Here is a 20177-nt window from a genome sequence, read left to right as displayed (position 1 = left end):
GCTAAGGAGGGGGAGCGGAGGAGACTTTTACCAATTTTTTTTAGAATCTAGAATTATCTACAGAATTGTAAATTACTTTCTACCTTAACCAGTTCCTGCAGCCTCTTCTCAGGATAAGGTTACACAAGTTGCACAGGACAAGGATAATTATTTCCTATTGTATTGTGTTGTCATATCTAAATAGTCAGCCAGTAACATAGAGCTATTAAGTTACACTGAAAAACACCTCAGAATATGAACACAACAAATACATTTACATTTTTATGCCGTTTTCATCCATTGATTGGTGAAACCTGAGCAAAACTTTGCATTAGTGCATTAAAAACAGAAGATGTTGCATTCTGCACTATTTAAAGTTATTTCTTTAATCAAAATGATTGCATTTAGTCTGAATTTGCAGTGTCACACTAACAGGCAGCACAGTATACAGTCATTACTTTTTAGCACTTTTTTTTTGGAAGACTTCAATAATGAGACATACCCAGGAGACTAAACCATGTATGGCTTTTCCCTCATGGAAGGGCAAGAAATATAATAGCTTTTACCAGTTACTGTGCAGGTTCATCATTACTTGAAGTTTTGGCTCAGCTGAAGGTCAAGATGCCTAAACTGCTGACCTGTCAGTGGCTTGTAAGAGATATTCCTAAGTGTTTTCTCTCAGGTAATCCTTTGCAATCAGATTTTTAAAGAGGAAAAAAATCAAAGTGGATGTATTGGTTATTTTAATGGGTGCACATAGTGCAGACAGCCATTATGTGACTGGACCAATATTCATGGAGCCTGTCATGTCACCAGGAGCTACTAACATCACTAAGGTCTGCACACAGGCATGTGAGGAATGGAGGTGTTACTAGTTCCTAGTGAAGTGGTAGTCTGCATTCACAAAAGGGCAGACTCAATGGATGCATAACATTATTACAGTTTACTGTGCAACCCTTTAAAATAAGGGGTGACTAGACTACATTGTAATTGGTTCCATTTCGTCATAGAGAAATCTATTTTTACTGCATATTCACATATAAAAAAAATTATATTCTAAAGGTAAATTGTACTAAACAATTAAGAGCTATTATCCTTTCCAATCTAGTGACTTATATATGAGTGATCGCTTTATTAGAAGTTTCATTGTGCAGAAGCTTGACACTCAGATATAGTAAGGACAACACTTCAATTGAGTTTCCGTAAGAAGCAGGTCATCTGTTTATATGACCTTTGACTTATTAGCAATGTGGTTCCTGGTTATTGCCTGATCTTGCCTCACATAGACAGAAATACTCCCTGCACCAAAAAGGTAGATAACCCTTTATCCATTCAAATGCCATATACTAACAAGCAACATATCTTTATTTGTATCAGGTATGCAATTAATGGGTACAAATTACAAAAATACTAACATAATGGGGTCACTTGAATCAAGAAGATCTCCCCAACTACTAGAATAGACCTTCAGGCTGTATCCATTGGCTTTACCCCTGCACTGCAAATTACCTCAACATTCTCAGATTCTCCAAATTCTTTTGAGTAGGCACTGCAAAAAGTTAGATGTCCAACCACAGCACATTACAAACGATTGAATAGACAAGCATTTATTTACTTACAATCATTACAACATGTAGAATGCTACAGATAGTCCAAAATGCCCATATATGTGTCTCTTTTTTTAAGAACAATGGCACCTTTATTTATATGTGAATGGTTACCTGCAACATAAACAATATAACACATTAATTGTATATTAAAAGTTTTTTATTTATTCTTTGTAATGACATGTTTGTAACTGCTAAATGTTTTTAGAAATGTGCTACTTCTAAATTTGTACCAAATTTTTCTCCAGTTTGCCTTTATTTCATACTGTTTTCTTCCACATACACTCTTGTTGCTGTTCACTATAGAAAGGTACAAAGCAATATACTTTCATTTACTTTTTGAAAGCATTGATATTTTCGAACGGTAGTGGATAGATCCCTTTCAATATTAGTATCCTGACATCATCAGTTACTGTCCAACGTCATTCTTTACTATGCACGTGGACATAGAGGTGGAATATAAACCTGCCCGAAGCGTGGCGAGCGGACAAATTTCTTATTTTGGTGGACTTTATGGGCATGGAACCGCGCTTCCGCCCTCACTTCATGTCACTTCCAGGTACAAATATTGAAGGGGATCTATACACTACTATTTTCTAATTTAAGTGGCATATTCATACATTTACACAATTCTGACTTTTGACTGTAAAATATGTCAAATAATTAAAGTAATCATAATAGTATTTGTAAAATTCTAACACCACAATGTGTGTTTCTTTATTTGCAGGCTTACTAGTTAGTGACTTATATCAGACACTTTATCTATATTACATGGTTCAACCAATAAATATTCTATGGGGTTTATTTGCTAATAGAATGCAGATGTACAGCCAACCCATAAATATATATCAACCAATCACCAAATAACTTTGATCAGTCTTGGGCAAGTTATACAGTGTTAGCAAATGTCTGATTGGTCGCTAAGGGTTAGTGCACAATTGCACTATGTTGATAAACTATTTTTTTAGAATCTAAACTTTTTCCTAAGTGTAAGATAAAAAAAATTGCATCACTCGCTATCTGATTTATGTAGTTTGGATGACAAAATAATACAATAAGCAAAAAAAAAATGTTTCATCAAAATTACAACACATACCACTATCCCACCAAAGAGTCTTTGACATATTATCATTAAAATTATTAAAACACACATTGCATTATAGTATAATATGTGCATAGAGATTGGAGATAAGAGTTGTAATGAGTACTGGGAGATGTTGAAAAATCAAGTATATTTTTTGCAGATGTTGCCATAACTCTGGACCTTTTTTGTAATGAATGTTAATGAATAAAAAAAATGAGATTTTTAATATTTAAATGGAAAAAAAAGATTTATTTATATTTCACTTGAGTTCAAATATGTTCTGTCACTGTTTGAATGTGCACAATCGAGTTCTATTTATAATTGTGCATTACCTCTTATATTTTTTGTTTTTATTTTGTATTTGATTGCATAAAATAAAACCATTCCTGGAATGTGACAAGTGTCCTATCTGCAGTCCAAATTGTGCTTTTAAAATTGTTTTGTTTAATTCTTTAATTCAATTAAAGTTTGAAAACTGAAAGCATTTTGATAGATGTGGATGAGCATTTTTATGCATTAATGGAATAGACTTTTCCTCGAGTCACCTTCCAAGTTTGGTGCGTGGACTGAAAAAACTTGTAAATAAATTAATGTTTCCCATAATGTAAAAAAAAAAAAAAACAGAAAAGGAAAAAAATATGAAATTAATAAAATTATTAATGCATTGCTTGTACTGATTGTGAATGTTGTTTGTTAGTACAGTAATTGTTTTAAAAAAACAAACAAAACATGTAATATAAAATTACATGAGGCATACAGTACTGTGTATTAGCATGAAATAAAAAATATATTTTGGAGTGTAAACATCCAAAAGGTATACAAAAAATTAAAACAGCTGCATCACATTATTATATTAAAATGAACAACATACTTTACTGTGATTTTTAGAATTGCCCCCATCTCTGGTTTCTTTATTTGTAATATAAATGTCAGACTTTAGCCATATCAAATTACACACATTGGACTTAATTCAGAGAATGAATCCAGCAATTTTGCACCTTGGAAAAATCATTTTATGCTGTGGGAGGGAAGAGAGGTTGGCAAATTTAAAATAAGCAGAGAGATTTTGAACATTTAGGGGAGAGATTTGCAGTATAAAAAATAAATGGGCGGAATTTATTAGTCACGAAAACAGAAAAAAAAATTCATTTGCAGCCCCTGTAATACAACATGGTTCACCAAGGTGCAGATTTCCACCCTATAGCTTGGTTTCCTCCTAGCTCTAAATGAGGAACAATCTTACATGATTTCACAGTTTTTTGTTCTCACCTGTGCTACTGTGACCAGAAGAGACATACAAGCACCTGATAGTTTGCTCCCATCACATTCTGTTCAGGGAGTGGCATGAGCAAAGTTATTCAGATGCTCATGTGAATAAGTGGAAATTCAGATTATTTGTACGTGTCTTCTACCACCAAAGCGCTCTGCTTCTAAACATCAGGCTAAATTTACTATTAGCCTGTTAGGAAACACATTCGATATGCGGTTGTCACCAGAGCTTGGACTTGTGGTCAAGGGGTGTCATTGGAGGAAACTAATAAACAAATCTAGCAGCATCCAAAATATGCTGTCGGGCCACCAATGCTCCCGGCTGCAGATGTAAGGGGATATTAAAAAAGTTCCATCCCCATAAAAAAGTTCCATCCCCATGCTTAATAAAAGTAGGATTTTTTTTATTAAATGTGCTGAATTAATTAATTAGTACTAACAAATACATCCAACTCAGCAATTATTCATTTGTATTTTAGAACTACAAATATGTGGTGTTTATTCAAATAGGTGACTGCAATAAATGACCAACCATCAGGGCCAGATTAACAATGGGACGGATGGAGCTCCAGCTCCAGGCCTCCACATAAAAATAGGCCCATTGTCATGACAACATGATGTTGACTGGCCATCAGCTCTCCACACGGTCAGCCCTAAATCATAAGTCAGAAAATTGTATTTCTATTTACCTCACAAAATGAAGCATTTTTTTTCTTTCACATATTTACGGCAACATTGGGGCTGAGAGTATAGTTGGTGTACACACCCACATGGCACTAGCCACACCCTCACAGCACTGGTCACGCCCCCTCTGCTTCTCATAATAGGCCCTTGGTCATTTTCAGCTCCAGGCCCATGTGGCCCTCAATCCGGCCCTGCCAACCAGTTTTGTAGTCTCATTCTCACCTGGGGCTGCTGTAATGCTGAGCTCTTATAGTGGGTATACAAATGAAAATGTAATATAATGATTGAAAATCTTGTTCTAGTTATCTGATTTCAGAATGTAAACATATAATATGGAAACTGGTAACTGAAGTAAAAAAAATCCTAATACAACATTCTGTACATTCCTGCTAACCAATGTGTTATTCTTTGATGAAAATCAGTGTCTAGTCTAAGGATGTGGGACAGATTTTGATGGAAATATGGCAGCATTTAGCAACTTCCAAATAACCAATGTTGTACAGACAGCCAAGTAAAGGCAATACAATACAAGTGACCGTCTTCAACACCAAACTAAAATTAATGTATTGTCTGTCAACTTTTTCACATTGTACTGTACATTTCTGTTCTAGAATAATTACATTTAAATTGTTGCATTACAAGTTATTTTGTTGTTCAATTTGATGGATCTCTCTAACAATTCTGCAACCATACCAGAGGAAGAGTCCAGCCACATGCCCTTACTCCACTTTGTTTTATCTTTTGTCATAGTTCCTAAATATTACTCATAAAGGGCTGACACGACCCTTATGCTGAAGCCAGCAATGGGCGATGTGAACAGCTTTCTGCAGTGAGCCGCCCTGCCACAATTTAGTCCCTAGTGCAACCACACAGTGGAGAGAGGACCCCAGGGCTGCCCCTCCACTCTGCCTGTCAACCTGACCACAATTCAGCCCAGAGCGACACCTCACAGAGTAGACAGTAGTGCGCAATGTGCTGCTGCTTACGACCAGTAAAGGGGTCAGTCCATTTTTCTACTCTCAGGTAGCATGGAGATTCACTCTAGTGAATGTACACTGATTGTGTAGACACATTCTGTAGAGGTATACCCACTGGAAGTACAGAGACACACTGTAGCAAATGAATACTGATAGCTCATAGGTACTGTGAAGAGGTACAGATGCTGGAAGTATGGAGACACACTTTAGCGGGTGCGAGCGAACAGAGCCAAAGGCCTCAGTAGCGGAATGCACTGGAGAGCAGGATACACACAAGGCATTGAGAAGAACGGAGCAAATCCAAGGCGAAGAACACAAAGTCAGAGTCATGAACCCAAGGAGGTAGAAGATCTGATTATACAGAATGTCAGCGAGGTAGGTGATTTGTGACTGGATGATTTTATATATATATATATATATATATATATAAATATATATATATTCTGGTAAGTGTCCATGCAATAGCTCTATCCCTCCCTAAGTGTGCTTGCTGCACTTTTAATTATATAAAGTGATATTGGGCCTAATTGAGAGTTGTTCGCAGTTCTCAGGGTAGCTACGTCTTTGGACGTAGCTGCTGTGCAGAATTATGTAAAAGCAGCAGGAGGCGTCTGTAGCAGAAAAACACCCACTGCTATTGTGATCCTCTGCTACATGCGAAGATGCAGCATCGGATCATCTGTGTGACCATCAGGCTTCTGTGTAGCCCTCAGCTTACTCAGGATGACTCTGTATTTCACGCTTCTGGGGCCAGTGAAGTTACTTACAAGGATGCAGCCCCTGGCCTCGGCATGCCCAGAAAACAGGGCCAACGCGCCCCCATTTTCTGTAAATCTGGCCAACGCCGCCCCCAAACGGCTGCAGCTTAGCGACACTGCAACAGATCTGCACATGCGGAGTGCAGATCACCAAACCCATCAGGTTTGCATACAGCTCTGAATCAGGCCAATTGTCCCCTAAATATGCACAAATATAGATGTTCTGATAAAATCAGAAACTAGAAACATACACTTGTGACTGTCACAAAGTATAGAAATAACCTGTACTTTCATAGGGTAGTCAAACTGAACTTTAGTAAAGCACAGCCAGTGCCAGCTCAGCACTCATTTAACAAGCTCTCTGGAGCTGGGAAGCCCACGTTTAAGATGTTTGAACTGTGCATGAGCCAGTTGGAAGTGATTCCCGTCCAGTAAACATGAAATATGTGGTCTAGTCAGCCCGGGACCTCTTTACAGACATGTAGATGATTATTCCTGGCCAAGTACTGGACTATGTTGATATGAATACTGTTAAGGCAATTGGCTAATTTATCCCTAGTGACTTTGAAAAACACAGAAGATTGATCACAAGCCAAAATCCCACTGCTACTGCAGCTACCAGCTGGGGAAGAATGAATGCCAAGGGGTGAGCAAATGAATGAATGCCTAAGAATGATTGGATGTTTATGATTGAGCGTGCCTTCAAGGAAATACCAAGATTATCCAGTGATGGAATGGAGATCTCCAAGACACCTGTGAAAAGGAGAAAGTAAGAAATAAAATGAATATGGAGTCACAGAGAGTGGCTGAATTTAGAAATAAACATGGTAATTTGTCAAGTCTGTTCTTAGTATTATTTGATAACTGTGTAATCATGAAAACCCATCAGTTAGTTCTGCACCAGATACTAATCTACTATTCAAAATATGAAACTGGGTACACGCTCAACGATGTGTGTACCCAGCGATCCGACCAGTGACCCTTCCCCCCTCCGTTAGGGCCGACATATAGAGCCACCGGTACACATTAGACAATCCCGTGCCCAACTGCTCAGATTGAGCTGCATGTAGGGCCGACGTGATGATAAGGATGACGACCCCACGGACGCGTGTACCGCACAACAGAGTAGGTACACTCTGCACGATTTGTCGTTCCGATCCATCGGAATTGGGCAAATCGTTCAAAATACCACTGTGTACCCAGCTTTCTTCTCACAGATATACATTTTTTTATTACTGTACAAGCTCATTTTCTCAACGATCTTAAGTTCCATAAAAATTCTTTGGAGTGTCTACTGCCGGACCACCTACTCACAGCCCATGAGGGATTATGATCAGGACCAAACCAAATTTTTCAACTATAAAAAGATGTATGTGTTTGTTACATGATTTCTTTCACGTAGAACTGTAATAGGAACACAACTGACTAGATGAATTTATCATTAAGCTGTTACAGCCAATTGTATTGTCAGTTACACTGGAGTTTCTTATCTCTGGTCTTGATACCTCTCGGTCATGTTTTCATGATTTTCTATATCATGCATAGCTGAATTATGCTATTTCCATGGGACAATGATTGTTCCACCAAATGACAACATGAAGCAACACTGATCCGTTTCTCAAGGATAAATGTAAACAGCGCATTTCAGTTGGATTAGTACATAAATAAAAGTGCATATACGGATTTTACGTTTTATGTACCGATAAAGCTTTCTTAAATGTTTAGTTGCAGAAGCTCCTCTTATGCTCAGATGTAGTAATGGCAACAGAAGAAATTTAGGTTTTGTCAGAAATAAACTAGTACAGCCTTTTTATGTGCATCAATGACAGTTCCAAAGGAATCTGGTTGACCCAGAATGATTAAACATATTTTAACACTCACAAATGTATACATGAAAGTACCCGTATCAGGGCAGGTGTTAAGTTTATCATAAGTACACTTGCTGTGTAGGAGGGTAAAGGTGCATACACACACAATGATTTTTTGAACGATTATCGTTAACGATATTGTTTATCATTCAACCGTTGAAAAAATCATTCACTTTCTAAGTTAAAACAATGAACGATTATCGTTCATGCGCGTTCACGTTTGTAGTTTAGTCAGACTGACCAACTCAACGATTTTCATTATGGGAATATGCAAAAATCGTTTGTAGTTCAAAAAAATCGTTCATTACACTTTAAAAAATCTGCCAGATAATCTGACAGATAATCGTTCATAAAATCGTTGGTAACAAAATCGTTGTGTGTGTATGCAGCTTTAGCCATTGTTTTCTGCTAGCAAGCATTTCACAGTTTCCCCACAATGTCCTTTCAATATTTTTTTTCCCCTAAATATTTAGTTTATTTATTAAGAGCTAAGAATATAAAATATAACTAACATTCTTTTTCCAATGGTCATTTAGGTTTGAGCTATGACAACCATAGTGCTCAACTGTTTACAAACCAACCGCAGATGAGGTGTATTAAGAAGAAATTCAGAATGGCGACAGTCAGCTTGTTGACAATGCGATTCCGCATGCAGTTTTCATATACCCTAACCCTAAAATCGTGTGTCTACATTCTCGCCTCGTACAAAAACTGCACATACCTTATCCAGAGGTTGCCAAACTCCACCATTACAGTCCAGGTTTTAAGGATATCCATGCTTGAGCACAGGTGACTTCATTAGTACCTCAGTCAATTTGCTTTAACCATCTAGACCTCGGTTCTCAAGGCACACTAACAGTCCTGGTTTTAGTGCTATCCATGTCTGAGCACAGAAGGTGAAGTAAAAATAACTGAGGTACTAATTAAGTCACCTGTGCTCAAGTATGGCTATAATTAAATCCTGGACTGTTAGTGTGCTTTGAGGACCGTGGTTGGGAAGCCCTGATCTAGACCAGTGGTTCTCAAACTCGGTCCTCAGGACCCCACACAGTTCATGTTTTCCAGGTCACCCAGCAGGTGCAAAGGTGTATTCATTACTCACTGACACATTTTAAAAGATCCACAGGTGGAACTAATTATTTAACTTGTGATTATGTAAGGAGACCTGGAAAACATGCACTGTTTGGGGTCCCAAGGACCGAGTTTGAGAACCTGTGATCTAGACCCAACTACGGATATACTTACAACCTGGACTGTAATGGCACAGTTTGGGAACCTTGGTCTTATGCAATAGTTATTCTTGTTGCAGTCAATTGCTTTGCTGTGACAGAACTATAGAGAGCAAAGAGTATCAGAACCCATAAGGTCGCAGGGGTTACCTGACATTTCTACTGATGTTACATATTACACAATTGCCAACTCTCTTGTTAACACAACCATTATATATTACAAGTGTATCGGTTGTGCCACATGCACGTATATGGTCACAGGGAGCACATTTTCGCATCCATATTCGGGTAGAATCTTTACCATCAAATTTCCGTTGACATGTACATCCATGTTTGTAGTATACCTGCTGTCTTGCCCATGTGGGTTACACTACGTGGGCAAGACAGACAGGCAATTTAAAGAGAGCAAGAAGCTCACTACTGACATCACGAGAGATGTCAGTAGAGCCGTCCACAACAGCAGGCGTTCCTTCAGGAACGCCTCAGTTTGACCAGCCACCCTCCCTGCCTATAAAATGGGGCGAGCTGTCGATCAACATCGACAGCCGCCCTGTTTGTAGTGAGCCCTGGAGCCAGTGAATTTCTCACTCACTACGGGGCGTGCGCAGTGCCCCACCATCGACCCGCTTGTGAGCGGGTCTGAATGAGGCCCTTAGTCCATTGTGCTCTCTGTAGTGAAGGGTGCTTCTCTCTCTCACATCAGTCTGAAGCAGGAATGTGGGAGTGACAGGATTACTAACTTACTATGCAAAAACTACCCCATGTGGATTCAGTCCTGTCACCACGAGCTGACACGCTGTCCTCTCCAGTGTGATCTCTCTGCCCTATAATCCATTAAGGTATAGGTGCTAAACGTGTGGTTTTACCAGTTATTTTATATATTAACATGCTGCAGAAGGTGAGGGAAAGCCTTACTTTATTATATCAATCTTAAGGAAATAATCGGAAAGAAGAAAGGGAAGCAATGAATAGCATGTGCACACTAATTCATGCTCTTCAATGTCTAACATTCCCACCGAGTGTCAAATCTGTTTGTTCCCTCATTCTCAAGAATCCGAGGAATGTAAAAGGGATAGATTAAAATGAATCTTGTGAATGTCCATTAACTGAATACTACATCTCACCTAGTGCCCCAGGACAAAACTAGCAGAAAAGCAGATTTTTTTTAATCCCAGATTTGCTACAATGCCTGGCACCATTACCAAAATAATAATAATTTAGTATAGTAAAATGATAATGTACTGAAAGATTGAATCCAATCCCAGATCTTTGAAATGCTCGTTCAAAAGTATTTCTTGGGAAATTCAAAAATGTTATTCAGATATTTCATTAAAAGCAGTTAAGGGTTTCTGATATTGTTGAAACATGCAGATCTGCTTAATGTACGACAATTTCTCTCTATGTATTTTGGTGAATATTTAGTGACAATTTTCTCAAAATTCATTGGATAGAATAACTGTTTATACTTTACCTGGCGTGTTTAAAACCAAAAATTATCAAACAAAAGAAATAATTAACCAATGAAAGAGTAATGCTGGGTACAAACAAGCTGATGTGTACCCGGACCATATGGCAGCCGATGGGTCAAGATATCATATAAATGGGAAAACATCAGAACGATGTAAAGAAGGACGGAACGATCCCTCGTTCCATCCTTCATTACCTTGCACAGTGCTGCATGCGATATCATCCGGTTGGCAGGAGTGTGCAGATTGTGTGTACACACTGAATAATCCTGCCGATATGACGTCCCGATTTGGCCGGAAACGACATATCGGGCCGACATCGCTCCAGCATGTATCCAGCTTAAGAGTTTCTGATATAACGGCATGTTGAAAATCTACTTAACAGACATTATTAATCCATACACCCAACTGTTTGGAATTTTAAAATGTATCCTAAAAACACAATGAAAGTCTTGTAGCAGTGTCTTAAGGTGGGTACACACCTAACAGATATATCTACAGATCGAGTGATCTGCAGATGATGGTCGTTCATACACACTGAACGGCCATCATCTGCTTGTGCCCTCGCGTCCTGGCAGCAGGGGGGTGGGACCCGGCGGACGTGCCGGGGGCGTGTCCCGCCCCCCTCCTCGCAGCTGCCGTTCGGCTGAGTAGCACAACCAATGCGATGTTAGTGAACCACGACGTTCACCGACATATTGTGGGTACACACTGGCCGACGTGCAGCAGATATATTGGCTGATCAATTGATCAGCCAATGTATCAGTCAGTGTGTACCCAGCATTAGTAGGGTACAGACCTAAATAGTTTGTTCATTTAAAATGGTGGTGTGTCTATTATTGCAAGTCAGTTTACTCAATATAAAAAACTAAGAGCTTGGCCAGATAAACGTTTAGACAGAATTGTGTCTGACATAGGGCCTGATTCAGAGCCGGACGCTCTGAAAGAGCGCTCGCTCTGAATCAGGGCGTTTTTTTATTTTTTTTTGTGCGGCCTCCTGGCCGCCCGCTTAGCTTTGGGTGACCACCCACAGCTATTGCGAGCGGCAAGGTGATCGTGACCATCGGGGCTTGCGACAAGACCCTTGTGGTAGGGTCTCGTTCCCGCAAGCCCCAGTGAGCATTCGGCTCTATTAGAGCCGGAAGCTCCCCAACTGACCTCACTCGTGAGGTCAGTGGGGCCGCCCCCAAACAGCAGGCGTTCCTTCGGGAACGCCTCCATTTGGCCAGCCTCCCCCCTGCCAGTCTCCAAAACGGGGCAAGCGGTCAATCAAAATCGACAGCTGCCCCGCTTTGGTGCGAGACCCGTAGCGACGGAGCGCCCGTCGCTAGCCGGGTCTCACACATGCGCACGTTGGAGCTGGCTCCGGCATGCGCAGTGGCCAAACATCGACCCGCTCGCGAGCGGGTCTGAATCAGGCCCATATTCCAGGAGCAAGACGTGAAAAAATTGCTCTGAAAGTGACAAAGGCCATGGGGTAATGTATCACAGTGCCTGCAGACCACTTTTGTTCAGCCAAGCAGTAAAAATTGTAGGGCACATAAAAAGAATCCAATAGTCTGTATTGTGGGCTGACTGGCAGATTACATGGTCATCTCAATGCATGGAGGCGCTTGTATGAACGATCCCATTACCTGCGTGCTTATTACAGCAGCTTGCTTGAGACAAAACATGGCCCTGAAACATTATTATTTGTTATGAAGTCATTATAAATCAGATCATTAATTCCAAACGGAAGGTCAGGGACATTAGGAGGAAAGGATTGGGCCTATGCTAGGGGTGTCTTGTTTTTCTTTTTATCCATCAAGTGCAAGTTACTCAGTGTACGGAAGGGTCTGATTCGTTGCTATGGTGTGCTGCTAACTTTGCACCAGAGTGCAATATAAAGTTCTCGTGACCACATAAAAGAAAGGAACTCTATATTATATTATCTATACCTACAGAAGGGAATATTAGTTTTATTGCACCACCATATATTACACAGGGTTGTAAAAAGAATATTATTCAAATCAATCCCTCAGCTTAGCTAGCTATAAAAGACATAATTGAATGAATATTACTAATTGGAAAGAATAGTTTCATGAAAGGCCCTATCTCCGGAAAGTCCACAGCATGTGACATACTCGCTCCCGACCTGAACCTCAGTTCCCATGATTAGCGTAAATGTCTGAATCAGGCCCATAGGTAATCACACAGCAGCTGCGTGCAACGACCGTGTGATAATATGCTAATGTGTACATAGATGCATCCTGCCGCTTCTATGATCCACTGCTGCATTCATAAATGCAGCGTCGGAACATCTGCGCAAACATTGGTCATCTGAGTAACCCTCAGACTACTAGATTAGGATGGCCGGGGAATTCACGCTGCTGGAGCAGCATCCAAGGACGCAGCCACTGGCTTCAGTGCGCCCAGCAAATCAGGGCAACAAGCCTCCATTTTTTGCAAAGCTGCCTGTCGCTGACCCCGCTGAAATGGCCGGCATCCAGGGCACTGCAAGCGATCTCGCAGAACGAGATCTGCACATGCGCAGTGCGGCATCTGTGCATGTGCAGATCTCACACCATTGGAGATGTACGAGAACCATCCGGTTTACGTGCACCACTGATTTAGGCACCATGTTCTCAAACAAATAACCAAGAGGCTGACTGGATAACTATAATAGCGCACTAGTCAAATCCCAACTGAAACACACTGTAAGCAAACGGACGTGGCGAAGGGAATGGGTCTCGAATGGTGGGAGATGCCTGAAAGCCAAGTGGTTCTACTACTAGATTGGGAGGAGGTAAGGAATTTTGGATCCAGTTTCTATATAGTGTCACAGTATTATACAGAGATGATAAAATTGGGTAGTGCAGTATTTAAGAAAACCATTCTACAGTAACAAAGAGTTGCACATTGCAACCAACCTCATTTCCTACACTATACTAGAATAATGTCAGGATCTGATTGCTATTACTCTAGAGACCACCTACAGGTGTGTAGTAAATGTGACTGCATTATTCTACCACAAAAACTTTTTTTTTTTTACTACCATAAAATAAAAACACACTGCATTTTGATTTGTTATTTTCTATATTACAAAAAAACATACAAAAAAAATAATACATGTCAAAGAAACAAATCTTTACATAGCAGTTAATATTCCAGATGGGAACAGTATCCAGTTACATGGTATTCTAATGCCATTCCCAGGTAACAAAAACACACAATCTTACATTAAACAAAATATTTTATTATATATTGGGTGGAAAAAAATGTGGTAGACAGTATGCGAGCATATTCTGCTGCTCTGGAATGATAAAAAAGGTATGTTTCTTTCTAAATATTGCACAGTTTGAAAGGTACCAAAAATGATAATAAAAAAAGTCACAATCTTGGGAAATTTCTCACATTTCAGCAAAATCTACCAAGAAACGTAAAGCATGTTGTTTCTACAGTAGCTCCATCTTTAGAAACATTGGAATGAAATATACAGTATAGTCAGTATGTAGGTGTAATTATATAATATATACAATTACCCAAACACGTTATCAGTTCTCCTTCACCCCTGAGTTGTGTGTTAATTTACTCAAAAAATAAAAAAATACAAAAGTTGAATGAGCCAATGGCAACTTTTTGAACATAATATCCTTAGACGGCAACGGAGAACCTCACAAAAGTCAAAAGCTGTAATCACAGTTTATATTTATAAGGGCCAATAAAAAAAAAGTAGCAAAGAAAAAAAACAAAAACAGTCCTAAGTTGAAAGGGGTAAGACCTCTGTGTCATGAAAGCTTCACTTTGACAATCCCGTGTGCAAATAACACGAAAAAAAAATAACAAAAATGTATCAAATAATGCAAACTGTCTGATATCAACCTGGGCAGTTCAAAAGAAATGTTCAGAATACTTTTGACAAGTTGAGAAAAGTTAGGACATGAGTTTTGACTGCAGTTCCATTTCTGCAGCTTGTTTGAGAGCAACATCAACCAACAACTGGAAACCACTGAAATCCTGATTGTGATCTGGTGGGGTAGGTGGAGGAGTGTTGAAAAGTCCGCTCTGTGCAGTTGTATTTTGTCCTGGTTTAATAGTGTCTTCGTGGCACACAAGTGAGGTCTCTGTTAGGATGTTTGCCTCGGTCTGCTGCTGGCCTGGGATTTGTCCAGCATTCAACACATGGGTGAAGTTGAAAGGAGCATCATTTAGTGATGTTACAGTGGTATGACAGATCACAGAGGGGCGAGCCAGGAGAGATTGCTGAGAAGACAGCTGAGAGGCCAGTAACTTCCCTGAGTTCTGGTTAGATCCCGTTGTACTGAAATGAAAGGAGTTTTCGTCTATAGTGGGAATATAGGGCTTTGCCCCTGTTGGAGAATCCATCTGGATCACGTCAGTGATTTTGGCTCCTTTTCGAGAAATAGTGAACTGATTAGGGTCCTTTCCATCTTTTCTTAACATGTCGGGCAAAAGTCTGCGTCGTGCATTAATGAACCAGTTACAAACCTGCAAAATAAAAAGGATCTGTTATTTTCATTCTTTATTGCTTTGTGCCAGCTACAGGATCATTTTACAATATACTTAAGTATAATAAAGCATTATTTTTGTCACAGGAGTTGTTGCTAAACTAGTCGCAACTAACAATCCTGGGAAATGTAGTTTAGCAACAATTGGGGTGAGAAAACTGCCCAACCTCTCTTGTAATCCAGGGATGGGAAGTCCTGTATGAATTCTTATCCATGTATATATATATATAGCTTCTGGATTAATGACCACATCCCATACTTTGCCAAATAACCCAATGTATATTAGAAAACAGCTGTCCACCAGTCACAAGTAAAATATGTACCTTACATGATTAATTCACAAATATCTACATATAAAACCCATAGACTAAACTAAAAGCACCGCATCTCAAGAATTTAAATGAATGACATTACATGCACATTTGCCAAGCTTAGTGAATATTTATGGCAATTTGTTAAATGACTGACAAGTGACAACAAGCAGTTTGTATATATTTCTGCTATGATATTATCAAGATTCTTACCAAAGAAAAGAAACAACAGTAGTTGCAGAGGTTGAGCAGTGATCTAAGTAGGGGTTCAAAGCCCTAAACAAGCGCAACATCACTGACTTAAAATGTGGTTGTCTAAACACACTAGTGGCAGACATTTACATCTTCAGCCAATAGTCATGAGAATGACTTAGGAACAGGCTCACTTTAATACCTCATAACACAGCAGTATCAGTGTTGGCAACTCTGCATTCCGGTTTCATAGTATTTGGCAATCTGTTAAGGATTCAATTGTTCTGCAAATTATCTCTGACTAATAATAAATCTACACGCAGGTCCCAGTTCTTGAATTATACTTGTGAAACAACAAGCCTCCTCTTAAACACAAAGCAGTAGTTGCTAGACTGACACACACAATGAGACCTACGTCGTAAAGCCTGGGGATAATCACATTCAAGAAGCAGCTGAAGGCTTCACTTTTTTTAAATGTTGGTTACATGTTATTTCCCATACCTTAGGCTAATGGTGGGAAGATTTCCTTTGAAACAAGATGCTGTTTGTCTCCCCGCAGAGAGAGCAGTGACTCACAGAGGCTGCTGAACTTAATGTGCTACCAGGAATGTCTTCAATTGCCTTACTCTACCTCTACGTTAACCCTTACACTGCGCAGAAAGCAAAAACGTTCATGCTTCTGATGAGGTGTGTATTAGAGCATTCCCTGTACATACTATTCCAGCCTGATGGCTTCAAGGCTGCTGTCACATGGGCATGTTTGAATGTAAACCTTCAGCAGGACACGTTACAACCAAACAGACATTACACAACATACTCTCAGTACTGAATAGATTTGGCTGTAAAAATGATGCATTTAAAAGAGTCATCATGACAACGGTCACAAAATACAGTTGTGCTAGTAAAGAATTACTAGCACACTAAAGATGTACTAGCATGGGCATGAGTAAGCCAGGATGTGTTGACATTGACTGCTTATGGGAAAAGTGCTCTCCAAATTTATAATGAGTGCGGCAATCTCCTTACATCTACATGTTTACGGGTCAGATCCTAGTTAGAAGTGTCTCAAACAAGAGGATATAGTACTTCCTGGGGTGGCAGCCAACTAGTTGTGCTAGTAAAGAATTACTAGCACACTAAAGATGTACTAGCATGGGCATGAGTAAGCCAGGATGTGTTGACATTGACTGCTTATGGGAAAAGTGCTCTCCAAATTTATAATGAGTGCGGCAATCTCCTTACATCTACATGTTTACGGGTCAGATCCTAGTTAGAAGTGTCTCAAACAAGAGGATATAGTACTTCCTGGGGTGGCAGCCAGCTACAGGAAAAAACTGTTCTATCCATTCTGACAGCTCCACCAAAGGATCATATGCAAATGAAGAATTGTGTACATTTATGCACTGCGAGTGGTTTCTCCTGAACATACCCAGCAAGTATTGTATTTCAGAAAGATACAAACATAACTATGAAAACTACAAAAAGGTGTACTATGAAATGGCATAATAAACAAAAGAGGCAAATAAATTAGCCGTGAGGCTCCGTCAGACCCTCGTGGGCTAATACATTGCGGGGTATGCAGGCAGAAAAGTCTTTTGCTGGTTTTAGCTTGCACCCCATAGAAGAAGAGTAAGCAAGAAATATACAAGATTTCCATACTGTATTGGTTGGAAGTCAGAACAGATGGAACTTTGCGTTGAATTAAATAGGGCCCTTGGAATTAAACAAAAACATTTCTAAAGTGGTTTTAAGAGGTTTCGCACCCAGGAATATGCATGTAGAGTGCAACATATATTATAGAAGGAATTACATATAAACTTTTACATACTTGTAGTGTGGAGAGGTGTGTCTGCCGAGACAGGAGAGCTTTCTCTTGTTCAGAGGGGTACGCATTATAACGGTGTTCATATAGCCAGTCTCTCAAAATTTGGACTGACTCTTTAGGCAGGTTTCCACGCCTCCTTCTTTTCCCTGAGCCAGCAGTGGAGGAGAGGTCCAGTGGAATATCCATACCATCATCATCCTCAGTCTCACTGCCTGATAGAGGAACTAAACCTAGGAAAAAACAAAACAAAAACAGATCACCATTAGAACATTGTTAGATACAGACTTGAATCTAATTACAAGTGGACCTCCTAACCTCTTTTTAAGATGTGCACACAAATGAGTGGTGGAAGGGGCTCTCCGAACTACAATCAAAAAAATTATAATAATGACCTAAAATAGCAGGCAGGGTGGGTAGTTTGCACAGCAGCCTAATATGTCTCCTCTTTATTGGTGTTTTACTTATCAAGCATTTATAATCCACAACAAAGTCTGGGTTTGGGATTTTGTTAGGCTAGAACACACTGTCTTATCTCAGATATCTCTATTTGAAATGATTCTGTTTATACATCTGTCAGTTCTTTTAGTAGCTCTTGTAAATTGCTCTTCTGCACCCACCCCTTACTGTGATGCAGCAGAATGCAGCTATTCATTGAAAACTAAACCTGGTTTAAAAGTATTAACATTAATCAATCACTTAGGATGCTTAGAAACCTATTGTGTAGCCGATAAGTGACGGACACTGTCTCTATAGTCCCTTCTCCATGACCGACCCTTAAGATGGGCATACACATTAAAACACATTTTGAGATTCAATCTTTTTTTGCAGCGAAATGACAATACATTACATAAGATGCCTGACATGATTGATAATACCCCTGGGAATGGTGTCATTTTTAACCTGATTGTGTTGTTATCATGTGACCAGAGTGTTGTAACGTGGGAAGCAATCATCTTCATCTGATTATTTTCATAAATGCAGCCACAACACATGTGCTATGAGAGGATGTGTATCTAATTATATGTCATCAAGTGGTCATTCAGAAAAATATAATAATAATAATGCTGCCTCTGTAGCCAGTTTTACACTTTCTCCCAAATCTGAATCAGCAGATAAACTTTTATCATTTCTATAATCATTCGGGATGATGCAAAAATGGTAAAAGGCATAAATGTTTATTTTACCAATTAAATCCAACAATTGATTTCAATAGGCAAGCAGCAAAAAAAAAGTATCCATTTCCTAGTACTTCATTTCTGCATGTTTAAAAACACAGAATAATGGTGCATACACACGGTCAGATTTTTCCTTCAGATCTGAACGATAACGATTTAAAAATCGTTCAGTCGTTCATATCTGAAGGAAAATCTGACATATCTGACATGCCTGAACGATGAACGATGCGTGTTCCCGTTTGTCAGATAACGATATCTGACATCTGATGTGTTTGCAGTCAGACTTGGACGATTCCATTCATTTTAATGCAGTCAAAAATCGCTCAATCGTTCATCTGACAAATCTGACCGTGTGTATGCTCCATTAAAGATGGAGAGAGGTGATTATCATCTCAAAGCAATTTTTAACCAGTGGACCTTAATTCAATTTCAAACTGACCATCGTGGGAAAAAGTACGAGATACATGTAGGCGCATACTGTGCTCAAGTGAAACACAGAAGGGACACAAGTGGCAGCCAATCTGTGGTATGAATGCAATCACTGCAGTACACGCTGCATGCCTAATCACAATACTGTTTGTATTGACAACACAGTGCTATGGGAAATATTTGTGGCAGAAAACTACAATTCTCAAAACCCACTGCAACATTCAATAGCAACACTGAGCACTAGCTTTGTCTTCCCTGTGATATCAACTATGGCAAGCTGCCTGCAGACTGGATGCATCAGCTAGTGTTTGAAACTTGCACAGAGCCAACAGCTGCAGAGAAGGTGACACAAAATGAAGTGTGAAGAGAGGGTAGGCCAACCACTCCCAATGCTGCATAGCAGTGTCTGTTACCTATAGCAACCATATGAAACATAATGACTCCACAGGAAACCAAGCATTGCTAGCTTTCTAAACTAAAGCTCATAGTTACAATGTTTAATTCAGGAGGTTTAGGTATAATAAATGTAACTAAAACCACTTGCTTTAAAAGTGGAATAATCCTTTAAAAAAGTAATATCCACTAGCTATGTCTATGAGCAATAACGATGTCATTTTGGACTGGCCTGAGGCATGGTTCAAAGATTGTTGCAAAACAGAAACCTTAAAACAGCTGCTTACTGTGCTCTTTAAACAGTTTAGTCATTTAAACAGAGATGGTTCAGGGCCTCGTTGCATGGTCTGAGTCAGTACTGTACAAGTATTTAAAAGAAGAAGGTATACTGTAATAACTACATCATCCAGAGACAAAAAGAAA

General features: G+C 39.4%; 1 protein-coding gene across 4 annotated transcripts in view; it reads right to left on the bottom strand.

Moving 5' to 3' along the window:
* Positions 1 to 14037: 14037 nt before the first annotated feature.
* The window catches only part of TGIF1 (TGFB induced factor homeobox 1), a 32534-nt gene continuing 26394 nt past the window's right edge, over positions 14038 to 20177 (bottom strand). For all 4 annotated transcript variants that reach the window (XM_088469801.1, XM_088469804.1, XM_088469803.1 and 1 more), the window contains 2 exons: positions 17761 to 17987; positions 14038 to 15409 (listed from right to left, as the gene is read on the bottom strand). In XM_088469801.1, the coding sequence (XP_088325927.1) occupies positions 14834 to 15409; positions 17761 to 17987 (803 nt within the window). In that variant the 3' untranslated portion in view covers positions 14038 to 14833. The remainder of the gene's footprint in view (positions 15410 to 17760; positions 17988 to 20177) is intronic.

The sequence above is a fragment of the Taudactylus pleione genome, unplaced genomic scaffold (genome assembly GCF_031769625.1).
Source record: "Taudactylus pleione unplaced genomic scaffold, aTauple2 ptg000093l, whole genome shotgun sequence".
NCBI classification, from domain to species: domain Eukaryota; kingdom Metazoa; phylum Chordata; class Amphibia; order Anura; family Myobatrachidae; genus Taudactylus; species Taudactylus pleione.
The sequence above is the reverse complement of the archived record's forward strand: the minus strand, read 5'-3'. Positions and strand labels throughout refer to the sequence as shown.